We start from the raw sequence: 24,799 nt of genomic DNA, 5'->3' as shown, positions 1-24,799 counted from the left end.
CATGCCATATTTTCATTAAGAATACTTTCTTTAAAACTATCAGTTGTAAAACTAATCAATACTATCTCAGAAAAAAGAAAGGATTAAAGTTTCACATAACTGTTAGTTGCTATTCACACAGGTTAGTTAAATGTTGGCATAAACAGTCTATTCATGTAATTTTTTTCTCTGTGCCCAAAGTTAAATGGTACAAATCATCCCTGGGGTAGAAGCTCTATAGCCAGAAGTTTTATTTCACTTCCTTAATTTCCAGGTGTTGCTGTAGATTACCAGCAAAATACCAGCCTCCTGAGCAGATTACTGCCATCATGTAACCATTGTTCATGTTCAGCAAGCTCTAAAACAAAAAAGGCATTACACAATAGGTGCTCCTCAAACTAATAAGTTGTTTTATAATAAATATAGATAGCACATTACAGTTCCTAAATAATTTAGTAAATCCTTTATTCATTTTCAATGTCACCTTCAGGGGCACTTTATGATAAATACATGAACTACTATTTAGCTCACCTCTATGGTGGCTGTATTATCTTATTCCAATCCATAGAGCAGGAACCATTACAATTTGCTTTGTGTCCCTATATCCTGATGTTTTTTGAATACTTTATAAAATAATACTATTTGGATTTACACAGCTTAATAATGAGTATGAAACTATCATGGTAATCCATAGTACAAGGTAACTGATGATTCCCATAACATTCAGATGACTGATGTCTTGGGCGGTGGGAATACTCTACCATTTAGTGAACAGATATTAAGGAAATAAATGAGGAAACTTAGGCCTCAGATCCAGATAATCCTTATTCAAGAGAGTAGGTATGAATATGATTGTAGCTGACTATATAAATGCATTCTGATGACAAAGCCAAAAAGCTATGAGAAAAATGTCATGGTTCATAGTTCCAATTGAGCAGATGGAATTGAGCAGTCCATACTATCTGAGTTAGAAATTAGATGTCACAGCACACAAGGAACATGGGAATGACATGCTCTTTCAGAGAACCATACCTCAGCATCCTCTTCCTCATCGGTCTGCCACAGGAAACAAAGGACAGGGTGGAGAAGGACAAACAGCAAGATTTAGGAAGGTCAGACCATAACAGAGTAATAGGTAACCATGGTACTGTTTATGAAATTATAGGAGGACATAAAAATACAAAGCATTTAGGGAACTAATTCCTTAGACAATCAACTTGATTTTAATAATTAATTGTAGACAGAACAGACTATCTGCAAGTAGAATGTATCAGAATTTCCTGATTTTCTGAGAGAAATTCTGAACTGGAACTACCCTTAACCCATCCTATTTCTCTCCCTTGAGTTATGCAGTTGCTTGCCCCCTTTTTGCTCTGTGGAACCTGAAAGCACTAGGAAGGACTCCCTCTCCTTTTCCAGCTCTGTTTACCACAGGGAGGTCCTGGCTGCACTTTCTCCCAGTGAAGAGGTCAACTTCTTGGCAATTCCTTTTCCCTGCACTTAAGCACTTGTTTTAATTCCTTTTTTAAGATGGGTCTTCTCAACTTTGAGTTCAGATTTAACAGAGCATTATAAGCAAATGCTGAGTAGTCTCTGAACAAATGCTTAAAGTTCTTCAGTAGCTGCCCAATATCAAATCCTGGAAACTAGAGAGATTCAATTATCCTTTATCATACATGGTTTTCAACCTCTGTGACAGCAGGCATGTAAAACTATCTTGACAGTCACACTATATTAAATGGGCATATCAAAATATTGTGGCATATGGAATGCTCTTAAACTTGGGCTTTTACAGCGAACTTGCAAACTATTTAAAGCTGTGTTCCCAAATCCTGGGGAATACTTCATCAGGTTTTAAGATGCCCTACATGGTAGGTTCCCAAAGTAAAACAACGTTTCTTGAGTATCTGGGGTCTTTTTTTGTGTAATTTTCAGTTTGATTTCTTATAAAGTGCAAACATAGCCCAGAAATTCAATGCTTTTTTTATTTTATTTTATTTGTGGGTTTTGTTTTTTAGACAAAGCATTCCACCAATTCAATTCCTAGTGTTATTAATACATATTTTTGACCTTATCTCCATCTCAACTATGATTTCTGTCTGGGACTGATACATTCTGTTCCAGAAACATTCATCATTAAAAATGAAAGCCTGATTTACTTTGGCCCTCAGGGTAGTTTCAGCACAGTGTCCATAAGGAGATTAGCTGTGAGAGTGTTGAGCAGAACATTAACATTACTTTTTAAGGGTATGTTTTATTCAAAGAGGGAGACGCTTGTTTTTCCTTGGAGACAGTGGCACTGACAGAAACACAGGAAGATGTTTTGCAGAGGGACCTCAACAGGTATGTTCCCTCTGCATTATGAAAAGATCCATTTGTTTTTTCCAACCCCTGGGAGTAAAGCAACTCTTCTGAAGTAGGCCACTGTTCACTTTTTGACATGAATAAGAAACAGGAGAAGAATGGGAAGCAGAACATACTTGTATTCTAATCGATATGTACAGCTATTTAAAACTTAAAAAGCAGTAGGAGAACAAATTAAGCTCAACTATGCAAAAGGCACTCAGAGAAAGTGGAAAAAGCAGAGTACCCATATTACAAAGACTGCACTCCAAACAAAAATGTATTATATTACTTCTTCATATCAAATTAGATTTTTACAGGAAAGGTCCCAGCTCCAGGTCTTCCTACCAATTCAATCTAGTTAAATGTGATTTATTGTGGACTTTCATTAAAGGCAATGTACTTCTCTCTGACTTTGCTCATTTCCTGTACCCGGGGCACCTCCTGCTCTGGGAAGAGGGGGCTCACACCTAGAACCACTGTCCTACACCCACAGCTACTCCAGTGAACAGGAGAATTGGTTCAACACCACCATTGTGATTCTTTGTCTGTGGAGAGCCACCTGTCCCCAGCAAATGCTGACAACAGAAGCCAAAGTAGCCAAGTATATAAACCAAACTTTGGTTTTAGGAAGGGAATCTGCTCTCACCCAAGTTTATACACTTTGCCTTTTCTTTCCTTCTTTATCACCATATATACACTGAGATATATTAATAAATTATGAAAATTTAAACATGTAATATTACCAAAAAGCACTACTTTCAGCAGGTACAAGATGTTGATTTTAAGAAAAAAAGGCTGCTTGATTCTTCTATCATCAAATATTGGATGTTGCAGGACAGTCTGGGGTTCCCTTCCCTTCCTTGCCCTGTCTCCCTTCTTTCCTACCATCCTCCCTTCCTCCCTTCCTCTTTCACTCCAATTTTTCCTTTAGACTAGCATTTCTATGTGGTGGATTTGCTGTTTCAAAATATTATTTCTACTGCATAGCATTTCTGGAATTGAAATTCTCAAGTATCATAAAAAGCAGAGCTTCATAAATCTAGGAGACAGATGCTTATATTACCTACTATTATTAAAAATCATTAAAATGCTCAGACTTGTATCTTTAATTGCATTTCTTCCCTATTTTGCTTGCTTGTTATTTTTAGTGTGCCTGAAAAGAGTGCTATCATTGGCTAAAGCCAGATATAAGGTTACAGAAACCAGGCAATTTTCCCTGTGAAACTGTGGCAACTCACTGTTCTCCTATGTTTTTTTTTCCTTAGCCCTGCCTTTGTCTTTCTCTCTCCTGCAGACAACAATCACCAAGGCTTAAACTGACAGTGCTCAGTCCACCTCATCTGTTCACATAAACATAAAGATCTCTGGGGTAAAAGGCTGAAAGAAAGACTGGAAATATTCCCCTTAGTGCTTCCCAGCCCTACTCCATATGAGCAGTCCCTGAAGCCAATTCAAGTTCTCCATGCAAAGAGCCAGCAGACTTTCTCCACACGAAGAGCCAGCATCCCTCTGCCTTCCAAGTCTGCAGGGGGGACTAAGGTTTAAGAGATATGTGCCTCCACATTATGAACTGGGATGCTTCTGGCTTGTGCCTTTTCCATTTTTGCTAAAAAGCCCCTTCTTCTGCCTAAAAGCAGCATACTGTAAGGTGATAAAAATGAGATCCCGAGGGAGCTTTCAACAGGACAGGGAGGTAAATATCAAATAACCAGACAATCCTTTTACATCACCCAAAGCAGAAGTTAAACTTCCACATGACTACTTCTCATTAGAATTATTTTCTACAAAGAGTTTCCTTCTAATATTAAGATCTAAACTTTCTTCTACCACTGTCCTGTAACCAGTTGAACATACTGTCCAATGCATTACTGATACATCTTTCATTTCCAATGCTGTCAAATATAAAACGTGAAGAAAATCAAGACCAGACACTAACCACAGCCAACACAAGACTACAATAAAACTCCCCTTTTTCATCATTCTTCACACATAAATTTCTTCCACCCTGCTGACTTGGAAACTTGTTTTGAGGTAGATCTGACTTTGAAGTTGTCAGAAGAAGCTGTGACAAATAGTCTGTTGCAACTTTAGTTCTGTTTTACCATGTACTGCAATCAAATGAATGGTAAATGAGGCCAAATTACAAGGCTACAGTTAAAGAGATTTAATAAGTCCCAAAATAACCACATGGCCACATTAATAAGTCCTTCAAAGAATATCTCTATAAGGGGAATTTTAAAGAATGTAGTTCTTTCGCTCCAGCAGGCTTTTTGCATTTAAGCTAACAGGACCATTGTACAATTGTAAATTAGTGATAGGCAAAAAAAATGCTCTTTTTCTGGGGACCTGCAAGATATTTTCAGGTGGAACAGTGTCAGATGGCACTCAAATCTCAATGCTATCTGGAGCTGAACAAGACATCTTCTTCCAATAATACATTGTTCTGGACAAGGCCTAGCTGCTGCCTTTCCTACATTTTCAGAAAATGGCCATCATCCTTGGGAGTGCTCACTGACTAGCTGTCAAGCCTAAGACTTTTCTAGTTTATGAGGTCCCTTCTCTCTGCTTCCTGAACCTTTTTTCCCCCCTGCATTTCCTGCAGGAACAAGACACAGTGAGGCTTTCTGTCCTGCCACAGCTGCTTTTTCTGGACAATACAGAAACGTTATGTCATACAGTAGGAAAACACTAACTCCTTCATGTCTCAGTAATGGTGAAACCAGTAGAAAGCACTGAAGCTATGTGAGGAAATGAACACGTTAATTTACCTATCTCTTTTGTTAATGCTATCTTTTAGCTCCTCTAGAATATGTCAGGATAACTGAGAAGCAATTGAAGGAACTGATCTCAGTTCCCCAGCAGTAGATGTAGATTTAAAGATCCGTATGACAGTATTATACCCTTTGCATAAAGTCAGAGCCTCTTCCTTAACCTGAGGCTAGACCAAAAGGCAAATCTTTTGATATAATAATATAGGTTTAAAATTTTCTCTAGATGGAGCAGATTTCCAAATTTAAAGAGGGTTTTGCCAGGAAAGATCTACAAACGATTGTGAGTCAAACAGTTAAATACAATCTCAATTTATATAACTCTCAATATATTTCATATATGTATGTGTGTGTGTGTATACATATATCCATGTAGCCTTTATATACATATATCCATGTAGCCTTAGGGCTTTTCATGCCAAAAGCAGGGGTAGCTTCATATGCAATGAACCCCTTGCATCTAATTGAGACTCCAGATTAGGGTTTTGAGACAGCTGGAAACTTTTATTAAGTACTGGCACTTCTTAAAACTTTATTTGGATTGAGTCAAACTATATCAACTTTAAAAAAACAAAAAAGAAAAAAAAAAGGATTTTAAAAAATCAAGGGTTTTTAAAGCTTACTGTGCTGAGAAAACTAATCTTATTTTGATTTATTCTATCAGTATGCAATCACCCAGTCAAAAAGGCTGCAAAGTAACATCTACTATGGACATAAATTTGTCTATTTTTTCAGAACCCCAAAGTAGCCAGTTCCCAATCTGGGCTTTAAAGTTAAGAAGAAAATTAAGGTTCACGTGTGTGAATATGTACATAAATACATATGTACATACATAAGCACAGACAAAATATGAAAACTAAAGACTATATTAGATTATCTAAAGATGAAAGAAAAAAAAGCCATTTAAATTCAGTTGTAACCATTTAAATGGCTACAATGGTTGATCACTTAAATCATGTCCTCAACTAGGAGACTGATTTTTAGTTTTTTTCTCAATTTTTCATATTCTTAGTTGATCAGGTATGTACAGCTCCCACCATGTCTTCTAGGCATTTTGGACACTGTCTGTGGAACACATAGATTTGCTTTTTTTTAATGTTTCATTTCAGTTTGTCCTCATTCCGTAAACTGCCATGAAGCAAAACCACATAACACAGTCAAGGCCTTGCAAGTTTCATCTTCCAAGAGAACAGAGTTCATTAATTACGGTAAAGCACCCTCTTAAGAATAAAGAGTAACAAAACTTAGCATACAAAATTCAACGAAAGTTTTAAAAATCCATGCTGTGAGACAAACATTTTGCCACTTACATCTGTTATCATTTTCCCTCTGGTCTTGTTTCTTTCCCTGTGGTTTGCTCGTTTCTGTTTCTGCTGCAAAACTCGTTCCCTGGTTGTGCGATATTCCAGAGCAAATTCACTAATAATTTTGCAGAACTTATTGATGTTGACTTCACGTATTGCATAGGGAGGGTGGCCCATAAATAACAAAAATGAGTGAAACCTGGAAAACAATAAGTTCATAAATGCAAGGGGAGAAAAAAACTTTATCGCTGGTTTCTGGGGAAAAAAGCTCCACATTTCAGCAAATCCATTTATTACTTTATTAGTTCTCATAATTTTTTTTGTTCTACAGAATTTTCATGGATGCTTTGCATAACACTGGCATGTTTTATAATTAAAACCATGAAAATCTAGTCTATGATAACTTCATCCCAGTCCACTTTCCCAGGCTGATGAAGCAGATAAGATGTTTATGGAACTCCATCTACTTTATATGACTAATTTGGCATGTGAATGAACAATCTCATTTCAGTTAGAGAAAAAAATATTTAGTGAGTTTCAATTCTATTTATTTGTCTTAAGCAACTTCAAAGAGGCTGTTAGGATGTTGGGGAAAGTCTAGACAAGAAGAATGAAGATTTACAGGATAGAAAACACAAGAAGGAAAGAATTTCTGGTTCACAAAACTGATAATAAAATTATATTATCTACCAAGTACTTCAGTTCAGGATACTTTAAATTCACAGTTTTACTGCTTCTGTGGCATTCAGAGCTTTTGCACTATTTGCAACTTCTACTATTGCTTCTCCATTGCATGATTTACAATAGCACACTTAATGTTTAAAAGTGTTTGGGAATTCCTTTTAACAGCCATGGACATCCCTGATGATAAAACAAATCTTCCCAGCCCTAGGAAAATGGAAGTGCATGGAGACATTTTTGGAGAAGTGTATAATAGTAGCTGCAGGCATAATAGGAAATGTAAATATTCTTATCTGTCCGGTGCATACAGAAAACACAACAGAAACTGCTGTATTCTCTTCCCTACTACTGCAATTGAGATTTCTGCTTAATTATGGCATGAAAAACAAGTCATAATGAAAAAAAAAAACACCTGAATCAACTTCCCAAGTGTATAGTCACAGATTTGGTATCACTCGGAATCCAGATCCTAATTTTGACCACAGCAATTTGAAAATTCAAAAGCTTGAAAATCTCTCAAAATTTCACTAGTGAACAGCATAATGAATATGTGTATTTCAGAGCACTGCAGTTACTGCTGACTCTGTTGGGTAAAACTGTATCAATGAGCAAGTCCTAAGGAGAAAAATCTTTGTTCTGTCTGCTCCTGTGTTGGCATAAAACATGTAGCTGTAGGTCTTGCAGGTCGGTGTGGTGCTGCTTATAAGAACTTATTTTACCAGACTTGTTCCAGATTCTGCATATGACAGGTCTATCATCACAACTTCAGTGCTTTGTTGCAGCCTTTTCCTGTTTATCAAACAAGACAACCCCCCTCCAAAGCATTCAGTAAAGGACGGAAAATACAGCAACTTAACAACAAAATTGCTAGCTTTTTGGGGTCAGGAGTTAAAAGACCCAATACTGTACCTTGGGAATAAATGATTGCTGCATCATTGCTTCTCCAGAAATATAGAAACTTTCTGGCATGGGGATTTTAAATCGTGTCTGTAACAAAGTATATACCACATACATACTGCTAACGTTACTTGCTGGAATGTGAATTAAACAGTTATAAAAACATATTTATGATATAATAATTTATAATTTTACCAAGTTATTTATCATCAAGATAGTGCTGTCACCAATCTATTTCTGTACCTGTTAATTATTCTTCTATGAACAATCTTCAGAATTATGATTCTTTCTGCACAGTCTTTAAGGAACTCAGACATTTTTTGCTTTAGACTTGGTTTCATTTCATGCTTTGCTATAGCCTTAAGGTGATCCCAGGATGCTTTGCACCTTCTTTCCATCTGACACAAGTTTTCCTGGAGCTGCTCAAAGTCAACCTAAAATGAAAAGAAATTAAAAGAAAAATGTAACACTTTGATTGAAAACACTGTCGTATCCTTGGATGTCTGAAAAATGCAATGTATGTACAAGAAAAGGTCAACATGGTGTTAGAGCAACATTAATTCACATTATTAATTACTACTAAATAATTAAGAAATAGCTCTCTGCAACACTTTGTCTAGACATGAAATGTTAGTAAGGAACACTGAAAAAAAAGAAATACACTAATTTTGCTATATATTTGGTTTTGGTCTTGGAGGCCTAATACATAAAGAAGGGACATTAGGACATTGCAATGTTTTTTTTTCTCTTGCTAGTAACTTCATGGCTGCACCAAACAACTGCATCACTCAGTTATTTCTGAGGTAACACAAAACTTTCTCTTTTTTTTAAATCCTTTTCTCTAGTACTCATAGTTTTGTATATCCTGCTTACTGCTCACTGTTGTACCCAGCCAACACTTCTCCAATTTAGGAAGCACTTGGATCTATTCTCCTGCCATGCACCAACTTGCTAATAGATGGTCCACTTCTAATCACAAAATTCATGGGCCAGAATTTTTAAAGCTCTAGTCAAATTAAATGTTATTTAGTGATCTCAACACTAACTTTCATCCCTGGATATACAGTATGAAATTGCTGGCTTGTAACAACCATATAATGGCTTTCAAAGTCTCTCAACACAGTTAAAATAAATGACTGCATACTACAGTAACATTAATCAAGACAGGAGCCAGGACATTCCACAGAAGGTGAGAGAGAGCTTCTCCTTTACTCATCAACCAAAAAAGGTTTTGAAACTGCGGTGGTCAACAGAAGACATTCAGGATGCTTTGCTGTCAACTGGACAAAGTGCATTAATGGCCCGGCCACAGTACACAAATATATGAATGCAACAGATGAAAAAAGTAAAACTACCCAACATATTCTTGAATTCCAAGGGAGAATTTATGTCGTAATACCACTTCACAGTTGAGATGAACTCAAGCTATAAAATACAGATTTAGCCCTCAGATTCCAAACACGTCAGAGTTTGGGATGTTACAGTCTGGTACACCAGTTAATTCCTTAATGCTAAATGAAAACCAGTGTCAAAGACAGGTTTTAGTTCACTGTTTTCAGCTGTGTGCAGCACCCACTGCTGAGATCTATACTCCTCAGAATAACCATAAGAAATGCATTATTATTAAAAAGCTCCTGGTACTGATTTGATTTGTTTTTGCTATGATTTATAAAGTGATGAATTCTTCCTCTTCACAAGGAAATAAAAATATCCTTTGATCATGCTATTCAGAAAAGCCCTGCAGGAGGAGCAGCTGTAAGGTTTTTGTTTTCCTTATATCCACATCAATGCACATGTTTTTTTTTTAAAAAAAATCCTTTCTAGGTTGGTATTTTCACTGTTGATGATAAACACATTGCAGCTCTCCATAGATAGTATAACTAAAACCCACATGGGGAAAAATACTAGCATTCCTGTTAAGAATCAAAAGCCAAGAGGAGGTATTTCTAGGTCTTACTAGTAAGAAATACTCAGCCTGTCTGGGAAAGTCTCTCAGCCTCCGCAGCAGAGAAATTTATGATATTTTATGACAGCTTTTCATTGCAAACAGAATGACTTTTAATCTACCAAAAAGCTCTGTGGTTCAAGCCTGTAGAAATTCAAGAGACATCTCTGGAGAACCACAACGCTGCAGGAAAAATATGTGGTAGGTTCCCCACCAGGTGAAACCTGTCAAGAGGCAGAGCATTGGGCACAGTGGGCAGCTTCAGCAGGGCCTGGGGCTGGTGTGCCTGGCCAAGGGATGCACAGGCATCTGTGGGCATAACCACAAGTTCAGATCTCTGGGGAAGTTCAAAGGAGAAAGGAACATTCTGCAGGAGGGAGAATCCCACCTAAGCTCACCTGGAATAAACACCAGTGGAGCACAGGTAGCTCTGCTCGAGCAGAACTTGTAAACTCCTGGAAGGAGTAAAGCAGGAGATCCAAATACAGGATAGTGTGGTGCCTGTGCATTCCCCACATTCAAACAGTCCTGTGCCTGCAGGAATGTGACATTCTGTATGTCAAGTGTGAAGAAGTTTCACTTAACTCAGTGCATGTAAGACCTAGAGCAGGCTCAAATGCTATGGATTCTCTTGTCTCCCTGCAAAATTTGCACTGGTGGAGTAGCACTTCATGAAATACTAGGTGGGGTAAGTGGTTGTCTCTAAAATATTTTTACTTCTAATATTTCACACATGGATATTTTCCTGTAAATGTATTCCTTTCTGTCCACAAACAAGTGACCAGAATCCAGAGAGCTGATATCATCCATCTCCTCTCTCCAAGATGCAGAAACTGCTTCCCAGCAGAGCACCAGGTAACAAAGCTGTCTTCAGATCTTTCTAAAAAAACCTGAAGCAACCAAACACAAAGACTGGCGTTTATCAACCTGCTGACAAGACTTTTTCTTTTAAATCTTGCAGAGATCAGATTTTTAAATGTTCAGTGTAGATTGGCTCAAAAGGAAAGTTCTTAAGTTAAAAATATTTGGACTTTCTTACTAAGCATATCAAAACATGGACTGGTTTACAGTTTTACAGTACTACCTGCATGACATTTGAAACCACATACTCAAGCTTCCCCCTGCCCCTTTTTATCCCCACAGTAATTGCACTGCTGTGATCCTCTTGAACAGGAACTGGTGAAGTGTAACAAGCACGGACAGCTTCACTGTCTCTCCTCTCTGCTCAATTTATAACACCTTGCCCTCAAGTTGCTTCTGACAACCCTTTTCTTCTTCAGTGCTGGTGTTCAGCTAAGATATTTGCCACAGACCTCTTAGCACATTTTTCTTTGGTTGGTTTTTCTTGGTTTTTTTTCCTAGGTTAGTGGAATATAATATCCAGGTTGCCAGGAATTAGTGTATCTGAAGTGTATCTACCAGCCCTCACAAAGGCAGACTTTCCATGGCTATCTGTAATAACACTATGAATTATTAACTCATAAAATACACCACAATCCTGTTGAATTAATATGCTCTTACTCTGCAAGTGCTTACATATTCTAAGCCTTGCAATTTATTGGAATATTAACCAAAACAGACAGCTACTTATTTCTTTAATTATGAGCACCAAACTCCACTGAAAAGCAGGACCCTGAGGAATTTGAAATCTTAAGATCCTCTTCTCTCTTCACTGTGAAACCAAATGCATCATGGACATGAAGGAGTTTTACCATACTCTCAGCAGCAGCAGCCCAGTGCCTGTGGCCAACAAGCCTCTCCATTTGCACCATAAATCAGCAGGTAGTTCTGCTACATTTTTTTTCCCTGAGGCAAAAGAATGTGTGTTCTTAAGCTGTTAGGCAAAATAAAAATGACTTTTCTTTCAGACACTGTGTAATGTTTATTTGCATTTGTAAACCAATTTAGAAAAAGCAACTTTCCAAATGCTCCTGGGACCTATTTGATATGTTCCTCCTTTTTCCTGCCAGGTTCCTCTCCATTCACAACCACGCTAGTTGAAAAATATTCAGAAGTATTTGTTATTTATCTGTGAAATCTCTTGCTAGGCCCACTGTTCAGTCCTCTTAAAAGTGCCTTTGTAGACACTGTTTTATCAGAGTGGAGAAGCCAGAAACAGTCTATACAAGTAGGATTTAAAGACTAGTTCATGTGACCCAAGTCCTGCAGGGTCAGCCTTATTCAGGAAGCCATTATTTCAAGTCACTAATGGGCAAATTAAAAAATAATATCTATTTTTCAATTTAATGCACCACTTCATTTTGCACACAAGACACTCAGACCAAGAATAAAACCTTCCAACCACATGCCAGCAATGCCAGCACTCATTTTAATCCCTTTATATCATTGTTTATTGTTTGCTTCCATAGTAACAGATGACTTTGCCACAAAGAACAACAGAAAAAAAAAAGAATTCTACCAGGTCTCTTGCTTTCTTTGTCTGAAACTTCAATATTTCATGATACATCTACTGCCCAAATGACTTCTTTTCTCTCAGGTTTTCACCTGACTCAAAACACACCACCTTGAAGTGACTCAGCATTCAGTTCCCTGCCCATACAGATTCTATGAACATTGGTCCTTTAAAAGGCTTGTTTTTCCCAAGTTCACTTCCATACCATACATTTAATATCACCTGCTGCTTCTATAATTTGAAAACTTTCCATGAATTTGAAATTCATGAAATGCCAGACCATGCCCCAGACAATCAGTCAGGACGTGTATCAGGGGGCATTTCTGATCTGTGGGTTGGGATGTTCTTTCTCTTTGTGGCCAAACATATCCCTTGGCAACACAGAAATCTGGATTATTATTATTTGTTGAGGGAGAGAAAGAGCTGCTATGAGGTAACATGGGGAACTAGATGGCTTGGCTCAAACACACAGGGATTCCTGCTGTACATTCCCTATATACAATTCCAGGTATGAATTGCCATGGAAAGCAACCAACTGTAGCTGCTGTGAGATAACAGGTCATTTTTCTTCAGCATTCCCTCATCTGGAATGTGCCGTACACACAATTTCTCCTCTAGCTAAATCTCCTCTAGTCTACTACTGAGAGTACAAGACTCTCCTAAAATCAAAGATGTTTCACCTGATTACACTCATGTCTCCTGCCACCAATGTTTACAGTCAGCCCTTGAACATGGTAAAAAATGTCAAAACTAGACTTAAGCAAAAAAAACCAAACCAAATACATTAAGAGAAACTGTTTAAGCTGAATTTTCTGCCTCGAGAGCACTTATTTAAAAAATCACTTTAAATTATCCTAAGTTTTGTTCTGAAGGCTGGTGAATAACTTCTTATTTAGCTTCAGTATCCTTTTTTAAGTTTTCTATTGCTTGCTACTCTATTGTTTATTGCTACAGCGTGTTTCTTTTAGTGGTAAACACATCAAATCCAGACATTTTCTAAGGAAGACCTGATTCTCTGCATTCTTATCCTACCCACAAGGTGCATTATAAAGAAGATTGATGCTTTCACAATGACAAATGTTGCCTTAAATTTACAATAAAATGACAACTCATTTCTTGCACATCATAGAAAGATACACATGATCACAGACAAAATCTTCATCTCTTCAAAGTTCAAGAAAGTTTCTAGAGAGGACCACAGCCCAGACTAAGCTGTTTATAATTTAGGGTCAGACCGTTCATTCTCACATTATTACAGGGATGCATTCTGGCTGGCAACACAAAATCTTCCTCTTTTCCTGAGCTGGTTCAGTGCCAAAGGAAATTCTGAGAATTGCTCCTTGCAAACACACTGTCATCTGAGTGCAGAGACCTTCTGTGGCACATGTTCAAAACTCTGTCTCCTCCAGTATTTCCACACTGGCTTGCTTCACTGAATGTCACAAGAGTTATCCCAAGTCCAATGTTAGTCCAACTTGCACACCACCAGTCACACATTTTAAGTGAAGTAGATGCCAACTCTCAAAAAGCAAGCAAAATATAAAGTAAATTCTGTCCAGACATTTCTAATTGTAGGGTAAGAGGTGGCATCCTGCCAAAATAATTTTGGAAACGAAAAACAGCTGGACCGACCCACTAATTAAAAATTCTTAAAGGACAGAGGTGTTTACTGAGTTATGACCAGATGAATCTATACAGTTGTACATGCATCTCCACTGTGGTTTAGTTCCTCAAAAAAATTGACGGTGAACATGTTAACACAAGGAACTTTTTGCAGATGCTGTATGACAGTTCTCACTATATGGGATGAAGAGGAGCAATATCAGTAAGTGGTGATATAGGTCTCTTCAGTTCGTGTTTCAGCACCTGCAAGAGCATTTGCAGCCATTTCACCTGAAAATTCCTGAAACATCACAACGCTGCCGGGTGCATGCTCTAAACTTCACTCGCTCTCTTTCAGACAAAACCTTGAAGTCTCACCTGAAGCTCCTTCCCCCTTGTTCCTGCCTGTCCTGTGACCAGCAGCCTCTGCCTTACCCTGTTCTGTTGTCACCTTTCTCCTGACAGCCCCTGCCAGGAACCGGAGCAGCTGGCACTGCAAGGAATGATAAAGCCATAGGAAACCTTGCATCCCCAAGCCCTTTTTTTCCATAGAAAAGAATTCAACTTTTGGCATTGATTTTTATTTGAAATAAGATAGGGAAAGCATACTTGAATGATAACTGCACACAAACACTTCCTGTCGAACGAGACAAGAGAAACCCCACTGTAGCAGTGTGGGAGGTATCATGACCTTCCCTACTTTTTTTTCTTTATTTTTTCTCCTCTCTCTTCTTTCCAGTATATCAAGAAGAAGCCACAGCATGCCAGAATGGCACTTCTGTTCTAGCCACCTCCTTTCTCCCTACAGCTCTCTGCTGAGTCCCTTTGAAGGAAGCCTCAGTCTTCCCACTCCCTTGTTTAAGTCTTAGACTAGACCTAAGCTCTCTCCTACCTGCAATCTTTGCCTCCTCCCCTGCACGGTTAGGATTTCCCATTGCCTACTTTTAAAAGCTGCCTCCTTCTCCACTGCCTAGAATCTGTAACTAATTCAGATTTCTTGCTGCAGGGGTTAGATGCCCACCACAAGTCTGGCATTTTATAAGTAAATTAAAATCAGGAGGGAAAAAGGACAATTACTAGTATACTCTACGGAAGTGGCCGGCTTTCAGATAGATGGAGAAAAACAGCTGTGGGGATAAGAAAGAAGATGAACATTTTTACCAAGAATTCATTTTTTATTCACTAATAGAGAAGGTTTTAGTGCCCTCCTTGCCATACTGATAAGGAAACTTCTAAGAACAATAATGAGTGTAAGGGCAGAAGTCTGGGGGGTCTACTTCAGTATTAGGTACATCAGTTCAGGTATGACTCCAGTGAAAGAAAACCAACTTTAAATATGTTAGAAAAAAGCCAAAACCAAAAACCAAACCAAACCAAAAAAAAAAAAAAAAAAAAACAACAACCAAAACGAAACCCCAAGCACTTTAAATCATGGGATACTAAACAATCAGTAGCCCTATATGATCTTATACAACCACGAATACTTTTATTTATCTAGAATTCTATTTTTTGCTCATTTTTTCACTTATGTCTGCTTTTTTTTTTGCCATTTAGGATTTCAGTCCTTCAACAAAAAGCCACAAGTTTTGCAATAACTATACTATTTTTTTCCTGGTCTTTCTAACTTGTTTCTGGTGAGGCAGCCTGTTTTCTTTACGGTTTTTTTTTTTCATTAAATAAGGCTCAGGAAATTCTCATATGATGTGCGTCTCCGGGGAAGGGGCATCTCTGTTTATCTACAGGATGAAAATTGTTTAGCCTTCGTGGTTTCTGAAAGATGTTTGTAGACAAAAAGGAGCTCAAAATATAGCCTAATCCACAGTGAAATATTAGTTCTCCTTTCCTGTCAGCTTTCCTAAACTAAGATTTTGCCTCGACTGTGAACATTCCCTTGAAGAGGGCAGCTTGGATGGCTTCCATGTCCTAACTCTTTGATTTGTGGCAGCTAAAATCAAGAGGGAATACAGCTTGTTACAGTAATCCATCAGTGGTGTAATACATGCAGGAACATCCCAAGGAGGGAGACCTTGGGCGTCACGGGGAAGGTTAAGGCTGTAATTTCTTTTAATGTGATTTTGTCTGGCCTCTTCAGAATTTTGTCCGCTTTGGGCAGGGCCACTGGATCAGCAAACCACAGCCTGAAAGACTGTGCTCAATTTTGTATGTTCTTAGACCTAACAATTTTTTATAAGTGAAAGCATTAGGTTAAGCTTTCTTCCACTTTCCAAGGCTAAAAACCAGAAGATTTACTTGAGAGTACATTGTACATGGAGGTATGGATTCTGAAAAAACAAGAGCTCTTCTCTTTTACAGTTATTTTCATTTTAGTGAATAACTTGGTCCCAATTTAAAACCCCCCCAAAAGTGAAATAACTGGTTAACAAAAATGCAGGAAATGATAAACCAATATACCTAAATGTTAAGAGATGAAGATTCACTCGAAGAAAAAAAATTTTAAAAATTAAAACCTTCTAAACAGGAGAAGCCAATCTCAGTGAAGGCAATAAAATGGCTGCACAGGAGGAAAAGTAGGAGAACAAAGATACAAAGAACAAAGAGCAAATATCTAAAGATAAAAAACAAAAGGCACAAACTCCTTTGTAGTGTATATATATAAATAATTGAAAATATGTAGGAGTTCCTAGATCACTGGGGATGAAAGAAACTGAAGAAGACAAAAGTTAGGGAAGGGAAGTAAGATGACTTCTTGTCATCGAGCTTCATCACAGAGGATGCTGGGGAGAAACCTATTCTTGTATCTGCTTTTACTTTTCTAGATTTTTTTAAGAGATGTTAACTATTGCAAGGTTCAAATATTTGCTAGCAGAACAAAACCCATAATGTGCTGGAGGAGAATAATTGTTTACAAAGCAGTAAACAGGCAGAAGACAAGAATTCTGACAGCAATTAAAATAAAGAAATTGAGCCACCAGCTAGAATGGGTATGCTTTCAGTATACTTGGTAACTTGAAAGAATCAGAGGAAAGAAAAGTTTCACTTAGGTTTTCAAAAGAGCAAGGTTGATTCAGGAGAAGCTCCAAGCTCTACTAGTTCTACTGCTACACCTGCTAACCTGGCTAGAAGTATGAATAACAGGATACTAAATACATCAAAATAATCACTAGATTCTGAATTTATTTGTAAAACAGTAGGTAGATAAGAGCATGTAAAGAAAATCAGATGTTCCAAACCTCTACAAGAACCTCATGGGAGGCCACCTATGAAGTGTGAGGTTATGAGAGAAAAAAAAAAGAATGAATATGTATTATTTCTCATCTGCTGACAGGGCTAACAGCAAATATCTCGTGGTTTGTACTTTTTTTATTTCAAAATTATCTGGAAACCAGGAAGCCCACTGAGAGGGCAAATCTACAGCTGGTAAGAAATTGTTCAGATGAGTCCTGATTAAAGATTATTAGGAGTTTGAGAGATAAGCAGTAAATCTGCTCCTGCAGATTATGGCCATTACTGTAGATCACAAAGCAGTGGACTCTACATCCAGTACTGGAATCCTTTGAGCATCAATTGGGCTGAGTTCTGAACTGCCCAATCAGCTCAGGAGGCTCCCTGAATTTCCCTGTGAACTGCATGAAGGCAAAGGATATCAGCAGTCAAAAAACACAATAAAACCTCATGCAACAAAAGACTGCATAAGCAGAATGGACAAAACCAGTTAGCACATAACAGTTTTAAGGAGAGGCTAGAATAGAATGTTTGGTCTTGTTTAACCCATTCCAAAGGGCAAGACGGAGAAAAAGGACGGAAATAGTCTCAAAAAAGGATGCAGAGTGATTATTTGAGACCTAGACAAGGATATGAGCAGCCTGGCTCGATTTGGTCTTGCAGTGAAGAGGGTGATAGACCAGTTAACATTCAGGGGTCCTTTCAACCTAAGTTAGTCAATGAAATACAGATTACGATCATTTTGACTGTTCAATATATTCAGACAGTGATTCCTGAAACTGACAAATGCAACAGCAAACAAAATCAGATTATTAATTAATTGTCACAAGAACTGTGCTAGAAATAATATTTTGATTTTTTGAGGTTTTTTTTTTTAAAAATGACTATGCGGGGTCCTGTTAGAAAGATCTCATTCCTCCATTTGATGCCCATAATTAGTATTATGGCTCATGAAGAAAATGCTTCTAGGAGAGAACTTCCTCCTTCAAAGCTTCTTGTGCTCTCCTCTCAAGCAGTTGGTATTGGCCACTGTCTGAATAAAGATACTGGACAATATGGATGCTACCACAATTATTTCCATTTTTACACAAGACATGACTCCAAACCAGAATTTTCATGTTTTTTATCACCTGATTATATTCAGTCATGTTTACCCCATTAGTCAAGTAATGTGCTTTCAAGTAACGTGTTTTTACATTACAACTTGTGTTTCATTTACAACTTCTGTTTCAAGTAAAGTGTTTTTAAGAGTCATCCATCAGTTCTTAAACTGAGACCTCCAAGAGGGAGCTAACAGGTTCTAACATGCCAGATAGCAGCAGTAATAAATAATCTGCATACCAAATGAAGTCACTGACCAGTTCTATGCAATAGCCAAGGGATAACCACTTTTTAAGAAGCAGTGCTGCCACAAGTGTTACTTCTTTCCGTTTATCTTCTCTAATCTCTAATAATCAAAATTATTGTCAGGAGGATGTAGTGAAATGAGGCAACCAGGTGCCACTGGAGGAGGACAAAAAAGATATACCTATTTAACCACCAGACATACCTTGGCTGACCTAGTGATGGCCCCAATCTCTGAATAAAGATCAGTGCTGTCTGGGAACTTTTCCACCACCATAGTGCAGACGTGGTGCAGGAGGGACTGCTTGTGCACTGTGTCCTTGACTTCTGGAACCTTCTCGAGGTAGCTCAACTCAAAGGCTTTGGCCTGTAAAAGGGAAAAAAAGGGAAGAAATTAAAAATGAAAATGTTTACTCCTTCCCATGCAGAACGGTAGACAAAATGGATTGCCAATGACGAGAATGGAAGGGGAAGGAAGAAGAAGAATCTAAAGGAGAAAAACCTTATTGCTTTAATTTATTTTTAACTTGTGGAAGAGTAGGCCTAAAATCACCCTGTCTACAGTGAAATGAGCCATGACGCAGGCCTTACAGTTTGAATTGAGAGCATCAACACTAAATTCAAGGAATTACATCAGAGGAGAGCCAAGCTCCACATTTCCTTCAGGTTATGTTGAACCAGGCAAAAAGCACCCTGACACACAAAAGAAAAAATAGGGTTTGTTTTCTAAGTTAATTTTCTGGTACAAAAGAAATACCAAGTTGCAACCGTTATAATAGTTTTGACTTTTTTCTTTTTTTAAGGAAAAAGGTGTAGGGAAAATGCTGGGACATCACGCTTACGTTGGTTCCATTCAGAAAGTTCCCAATGGCTAGCAGAGTAGAGAGGATAAATCCTAAAGTTTTATTGTGCTCCAGTTGGTCCATTCCTTCCTTCAGGTCTAGAAGTGGTTCTGCAACTTCCTGTCACGGAGAACAGAAACAAGAAAGTGAAGGCTGCAGTTGGCTATAGCTGCTTTAATTTTTAACTCTATGGCTTAGATTAATTATTGAAAAAGGTTCCTGAACTGGCGTCTTGCAGAGTGCAAGCTGGCCATGTGGGCTGGCTTTCTTCCATGCTTCAGCTAATAAATCACATGCAGGGACAGAAAAAAAAATACATAGAATAGTTTCCTAGTGTGGCTTCTTTACGTATGCAATTGCCTTACTTGTCCTGAGGATTATTCTGTGATTCCAAACAGGAGACAAAGAATCAGAGAAGGGGCTGCTATATTTGAGATAGATACGTGAACATCCCCCTGACCCAACTGATAAAAAAGCATCTTACAATTATTTTTCTAATCTTTGAAAAACAAAGAGAAGTTACAGCCTTGGCTGACTTGACATCTGTAGCCTGACCCTAAAGCTTTCTTCAAAATATGGCCACCTCTGAGTTTTAGATATGGTGATGTGCTTGTGTGATTCTAAAACTTAAAAAAAAAGAAACCCACTGCAACCATCAAGCTTTACAAGTCTTCTCGTTTTAAACTTTTAACTTAATGCATCTTCCATCCACACGTTATCTGAGTATAAGGTATGTAAACTGATAAGGCCTGAAAACATAAATTCTCCTCCATTACCTTGGGAAGTGAATGACACCAGAGAGTTCAAAGGAGGAGAGTGAGGGGAACTGAGTTGGTGGAGCTTTTTTCTGTGTCTTTGTGTGAGGCCCAGGGTTATTTATTTTGTATGCAGAATAACAGTTCACATTGTTTCTACCTCCAAATGCCATTCTAAGCATCTGTGAACAGCATTCTTTTCCCAAATTATTACACTCCTTATGAGCCCAGGAGCCAAAATGAAACTCTTATTTTAGACCAAGAGGCAAAATAGCTAAGAATGTCACTTTCTTAGTGAAATACAATGGGTCATTCAACAACTGCAGTGATACTTCACCATAAATAAGAGCACAAAGATGAAAGAAATACACATTTCTAGTCACTACAGAATAATTAATCTCTTGAAAAGAAATGAATATGGCAAATTTGAGACAAGCGAAAAGATGGTACAGGGAGCAAATTTATAGTCCAGAGGAGAGGTGCTAAATAATCCAAGACTTTATCAAGTTAATCTAAAATCAATAAACTGCTGCACAGGATTCTTTGAATTGCTTTAAAGTCAGGGTTGATTTAGTTTGTTTTATTGCATTGTGGGGATGAATCAAATTCTCTACATATGCTGTAAAAACAGGCTTTTGAACTATTTCACTTGTATCAGTTTGAAAGCTGTTAAAAAGTCATTCCTAAAAGGTTAATTTAAAACATTCTGAAGGTAAGAAGGTAGCATAAATGGCTCCAAAGCAGGCCATACTATAGCCCCACATTTAGCTATTTGCATGCAAGTTATCCAGGCTTAGACTTTCTTGCATAAAGTACACATTTACAATTACTCTTTATTTTTATTCTGTTGTACTACTAAAAAAAAACCAACCCCCCCAGATGCTGTACTGTGCTAGATACTCACAATCAGATTAAGTACCCATTCTTGCTCCATATAAAACTAACCTTCTGTCTGCAGCAGGTAGATACATAATGCAGAGCTCCCTTGTATCCTTAGTACCACATATCCTTACTCACCATGTTTTTATTTTTCACTTAAAAATATGCTTAAATGAAATTTAAGGCTTGGTCAAGAGTAAGGGTTTTACAGAAGCTCCTCCTTAACTTGCCATAGCTAACTAAAGTCAACTGAAGATAGATGACTTCCTTCGTTACTCCTCGTAAGTTTTTCTACAAATATGCACAATATATCACTTACTCCTTTTCTTGAGCAATTTCATGCTGATTTTCTTTCAGGCTGCCAGAGATGGACCTAAGACCAACCTAGGCAAAACTCTGTTCTCAGATGAGTAGCAAAAGAATCTCATGAATGAGAACCCCAGTCTTACAGCTCAAAAATTTCACACATTGGTATCATGTAGATATCCAGCCTCATGGAAGTAATAGTAAGGTTCATTATTTATTACATAAAACACGTGTGACTTGATAAATTTGAGCTCATTCTGAACTGTATGAATTTTCCTAGTATAAAAATAGATTTTAACAAAGGCTAACACAAAAAAAAAAAAAGACAAAAACTGTGATTTGGTGCCTAAGTTTCATGAAAGATTTGCCCATTTGAAGATGCATCTTCAGAACCAACACAAGAATGTCACAGGGCTCTTTTATTGCCATCACCATTAATACAAGATACTTATTTTTTAATTGCATATGCTCATGATATCTTATCTCAGTCTAAATAATGCTTATGTTGATTGGTTACCTGGAACTTAAACTTTGATTTCAACCTTTTGCTCCTGAAGAGACCCAACTGCTCCTGCTGCCATGTACCTTTGACATCTGATCCTGCATCTCCATCTTCCCCAAGACCCAAGCTGTCTGTTGTATCTACACTTGTCTGCTAAGCTTCTTATCACACTCTCCTTTCTCCATCAGAGTTATCATGCTGTTTCCTGTACCTCTTTATGGTAAGTGCAGTGCTATCCCCCTTTCAACAGGGATAAAAATCTTGGTCCTATTTTTACTCCAGGTATTACTTTGAATTATTCGAGACATTTCTTACTAACACCCATTCTACAAAGATTTCACCTAGCAATTTAGTAACTTTGTGGCATAAACATTAAAGCCTATCAGTAGGAAAACTATCAGGATTTCTAGAGCTTTTTAGCAGTGTATCAAATGATGCTTTCTAGAAAGCCCAGGTTAGACAAAGACTACCAGCTACAGCTAACTCAGCTCACATGAAAGGGATAATTTAACCTTTTAGTAACTTCAAAGCAGAATAAATAGTTGTACATTTTCTCATTTGCAAGTCAGAAGTGTAAATGTCTAAGGCTAAGATGTCACAATTAAAAAATCTTGAATTTTGCTGTGACAGCATTTCCTAAAATCTAAGAAAATTAAAAAAAGATTGAATAATCTGAGAGAATAATTTGAAAATAAACCCACTGCCATATAACTTGTTAAATAACCATAACTATCTTTATAAGGCATTTTCAGAAGTATTTCCCACTTCTCAGAATCCATATCATACAGTTACACTGATTTATTAATATACACACATGTGCACAGATACACATACAGGAGTAATACATATAGCAGAGAGCTGCCTGAAGAGCAATGCATGGATATGAACCAGAAGTGCAGACAGAAGGTTCCTGAGCTGAGATTCCTGAGAGAGCTTGTGAAAGTCAGCAAGTAGCTGAAATCACATACAGTTTCATTCTGCTTCACCGATGTACCAAAATTATATCCTACTATTTTAAAATTGTTGTCTGTGATTCATCATACATGACAACCCAATTACAGTTGTTCTCTGAACAAATGCTATCTGTGAAGAAGGTGGCAACAACTCTGTGGCTGAACTGAGAAGAGCACACCTGCAGGATGTCTTATCTTTTATTTATAACTTTAAAAGAGAGTTATAAACAGCAATAACTTTAATGGATGGTGCTTTCCTTTGTTCAAATGGATGCAAGATCAATACTTTAATTTTATGATGCAACACTGAACACTGTTGTCCTCATTGAATCTTTAACCAAAGAAAAATTCTTACTGCTCTTAAGTAAGAATTTCCTGAATAACATCTGGAGAAGATGTGGTAAGGATTTAGCCCCCTGCTTTGTTCCAATATCATTACTGCCTAATTAAAGGAAGGAAGACATAATCTCTAATTTTCTTTCATAGAAAGAACAGATTATGAAGGATGATTTTTAGCGGCTTCCTGGTTGGCCACCGAAACAAAAGCAAACCATTTACTGTTTCCTCAGAATATTCACTCATATAATAACAAGGTCAGGGAAACATTAAACAAAGCCTCAGAGGAATCTCCACCCCTGCCTCCCCACTTTCCCCTCACCTTTTCCACTATCTCATAGTCCATCTTGAAAGCCCAGAGCTGGAGTCTAGCAGAGAGTTCGCTGATGGAGGAGAGGGTGAGAAGGAACTGCTCGGCACTGCCCAGGGGGACATCAGGGTTTGCCAACTGTGCCTCCTGGATCTTTTGCTTCTCCTCCTCCGTTGGGATCATGGTCAGGATTTTCTGTAAAAGGAGACAAAATGCAGGTATCAGCCCTGAGGCCAAGAGGTGAGCAAGGACTGGATGCTGTGTGACTTCACCGCAGCATCAGTAGAAGTCCTCAAGTCTTTGGCTGGTAAATTACGACAGCCCTGTAATAACCAAAAACTAACCCACTGCAGAACAAGGCCTGGTATCTCTAAATCTGTATTAAAATGCTTTGTTTCTTTAAGTTTGTCCTCAGTGAACATGGTTAATCATGGGATGAAATGCTCAAGGAGACACAGTGGTACTGGCTAGGCCTGCTCTCCTCAGCTTTCATTTTTAAGTCAGAATTCACCACCTTTCTGCAAATTACATACAAAGGTGAGGGTAGAATAAATTAAATCTTTTGGCCTGTAATTTACAGCAGCTTAGACTAGAGACCAGGTCCCTTTTAGCCTCAATGTCTATGAAATTTCCAGCACACTTGACGGTATACAGGAGTAACTTGAGGGCTCCTGGGCCTTGCTGTTCTCATAATTTATTATTTTGTGTTCAGTCTCTTTGGGTTTTTTTTAGGAAACACAACAACTATTCAGCCTATTAGATCACTCCCAAAAATTTCACCCGAACTGAGGACAACTTCCCAAAGAACATGCATTGACTTTAAAATTGTATTAAGCATTGGATAACGTATGACCTCTTCCTTTTTTGATCTGAAAAGTCTAACATACTGAAGAAAAAGGATCTCAGTATTTTCAGTTTCTACTGTCAATAAGGCTCAAAATGCTTGTATTTTCACTTTAGTTCTTGGATTTTACATGCTTGTTCACATGCCACTGCTTTCCTTCCCAAAGTATTGCTTTCTAAGATACCGTTTCTTAATTAATTTTAACATAATAAATACATTTTGAAATTAAAAAGAAAAGCTAAATAACATGAAGGCATCAGATAAGTTGAGGTCTTTACCCTGATGATCAATGTCTCACTAAAACAAAGCAGTAGATTTTCAACACAAGTTAGGTTTATTCATCTGAGGAATGACATGTTTTTGCTGTAGCTTTCTATAGTGATAGTGGCTGTTTTGCAGGGGAGGAGAGAATAATAAAAACACAGCCAAAGAGCTATCAGACATGCCAATCCAAACTACAGCCTTGTTCCAGCAGTGGACATAGCCAATTCATCAAAGTAGCACATCTGCCCCCTTCCAGTCCTGATAATTCATTTGGCTCCTTGTACAGCGCTGGAGCTAAGCATGGAGGGCAAGGGACTTTTTCTGGTCAATCAGGCAAAGAACAAGA

At 37.8% G+C, this 24,799-nt stretch overlaps 1 protein-coding gene across 17 annotated transcripts in view; it reads right to left on the bottom strand.

Moving 5' to 3' along the window:
* Positions 1-24,799, bottom strand: part of FHOD3 (formin homology 2 domain containing 3) — a 383,672-nt gene that overhangs the window by 19,124 nt on the left and 339,749 nt on the right. For 12 of the 17 annotated variants that reach the window (XM_071736789.1, XM_071736783.1, XM_071736784.1 and 9 more), the window contains 6 exons: positions 23,358-23,540; positions 19,305-19,424; positions 18,668-18,829; positions 8,219-8,409; positions 6,404-6,596; positions 1,012-1,035 (listed from right to left, as the gene is read on the bottom strand). In XM_071736789.1, coding sequence (XP_071592890.1) covers positions 1,012-1,035; positions 6,404-6,596; positions 8,219-8,409; positions 18,668-18,829; positions 19,305-19,424; positions 23,358-23,540 — 873 coding nt within the window. The remainder of the gene's footprint in view (positions 1-1,011; positions 1,036-6,403; positions 6,597-8,218; positions 8,410-18,667; positions 18,830-19,304; positions 19,425-23,357; positions 23,541-24,799) is intronic. The other 5 variants (XM_071736782.1, XM_071736796.1, XM_071736793.1 and 2 more) reach the window with 1 other exon arrangement.

The sequence above is a fragment of the Heliangelus exortis genome, chromosome 2, assembly GCF_036169615.1.
Source record: "Heliangelus exortis chromosome 2, bHelExo1.hap1, whole genome shotgun sequence".
Classification (NCBI taxonomy): domain Eukaryota; kingdom Metazoa; phylum Chordata; class Aves; order Apodiformes; family Trochilidae; genus Heliangelus; species Heliangelus exortis.
Note: the sequence above shows the minus strand (reverse complement) of the source record. Positions and strands in the feature narration are given on the sequence as shown.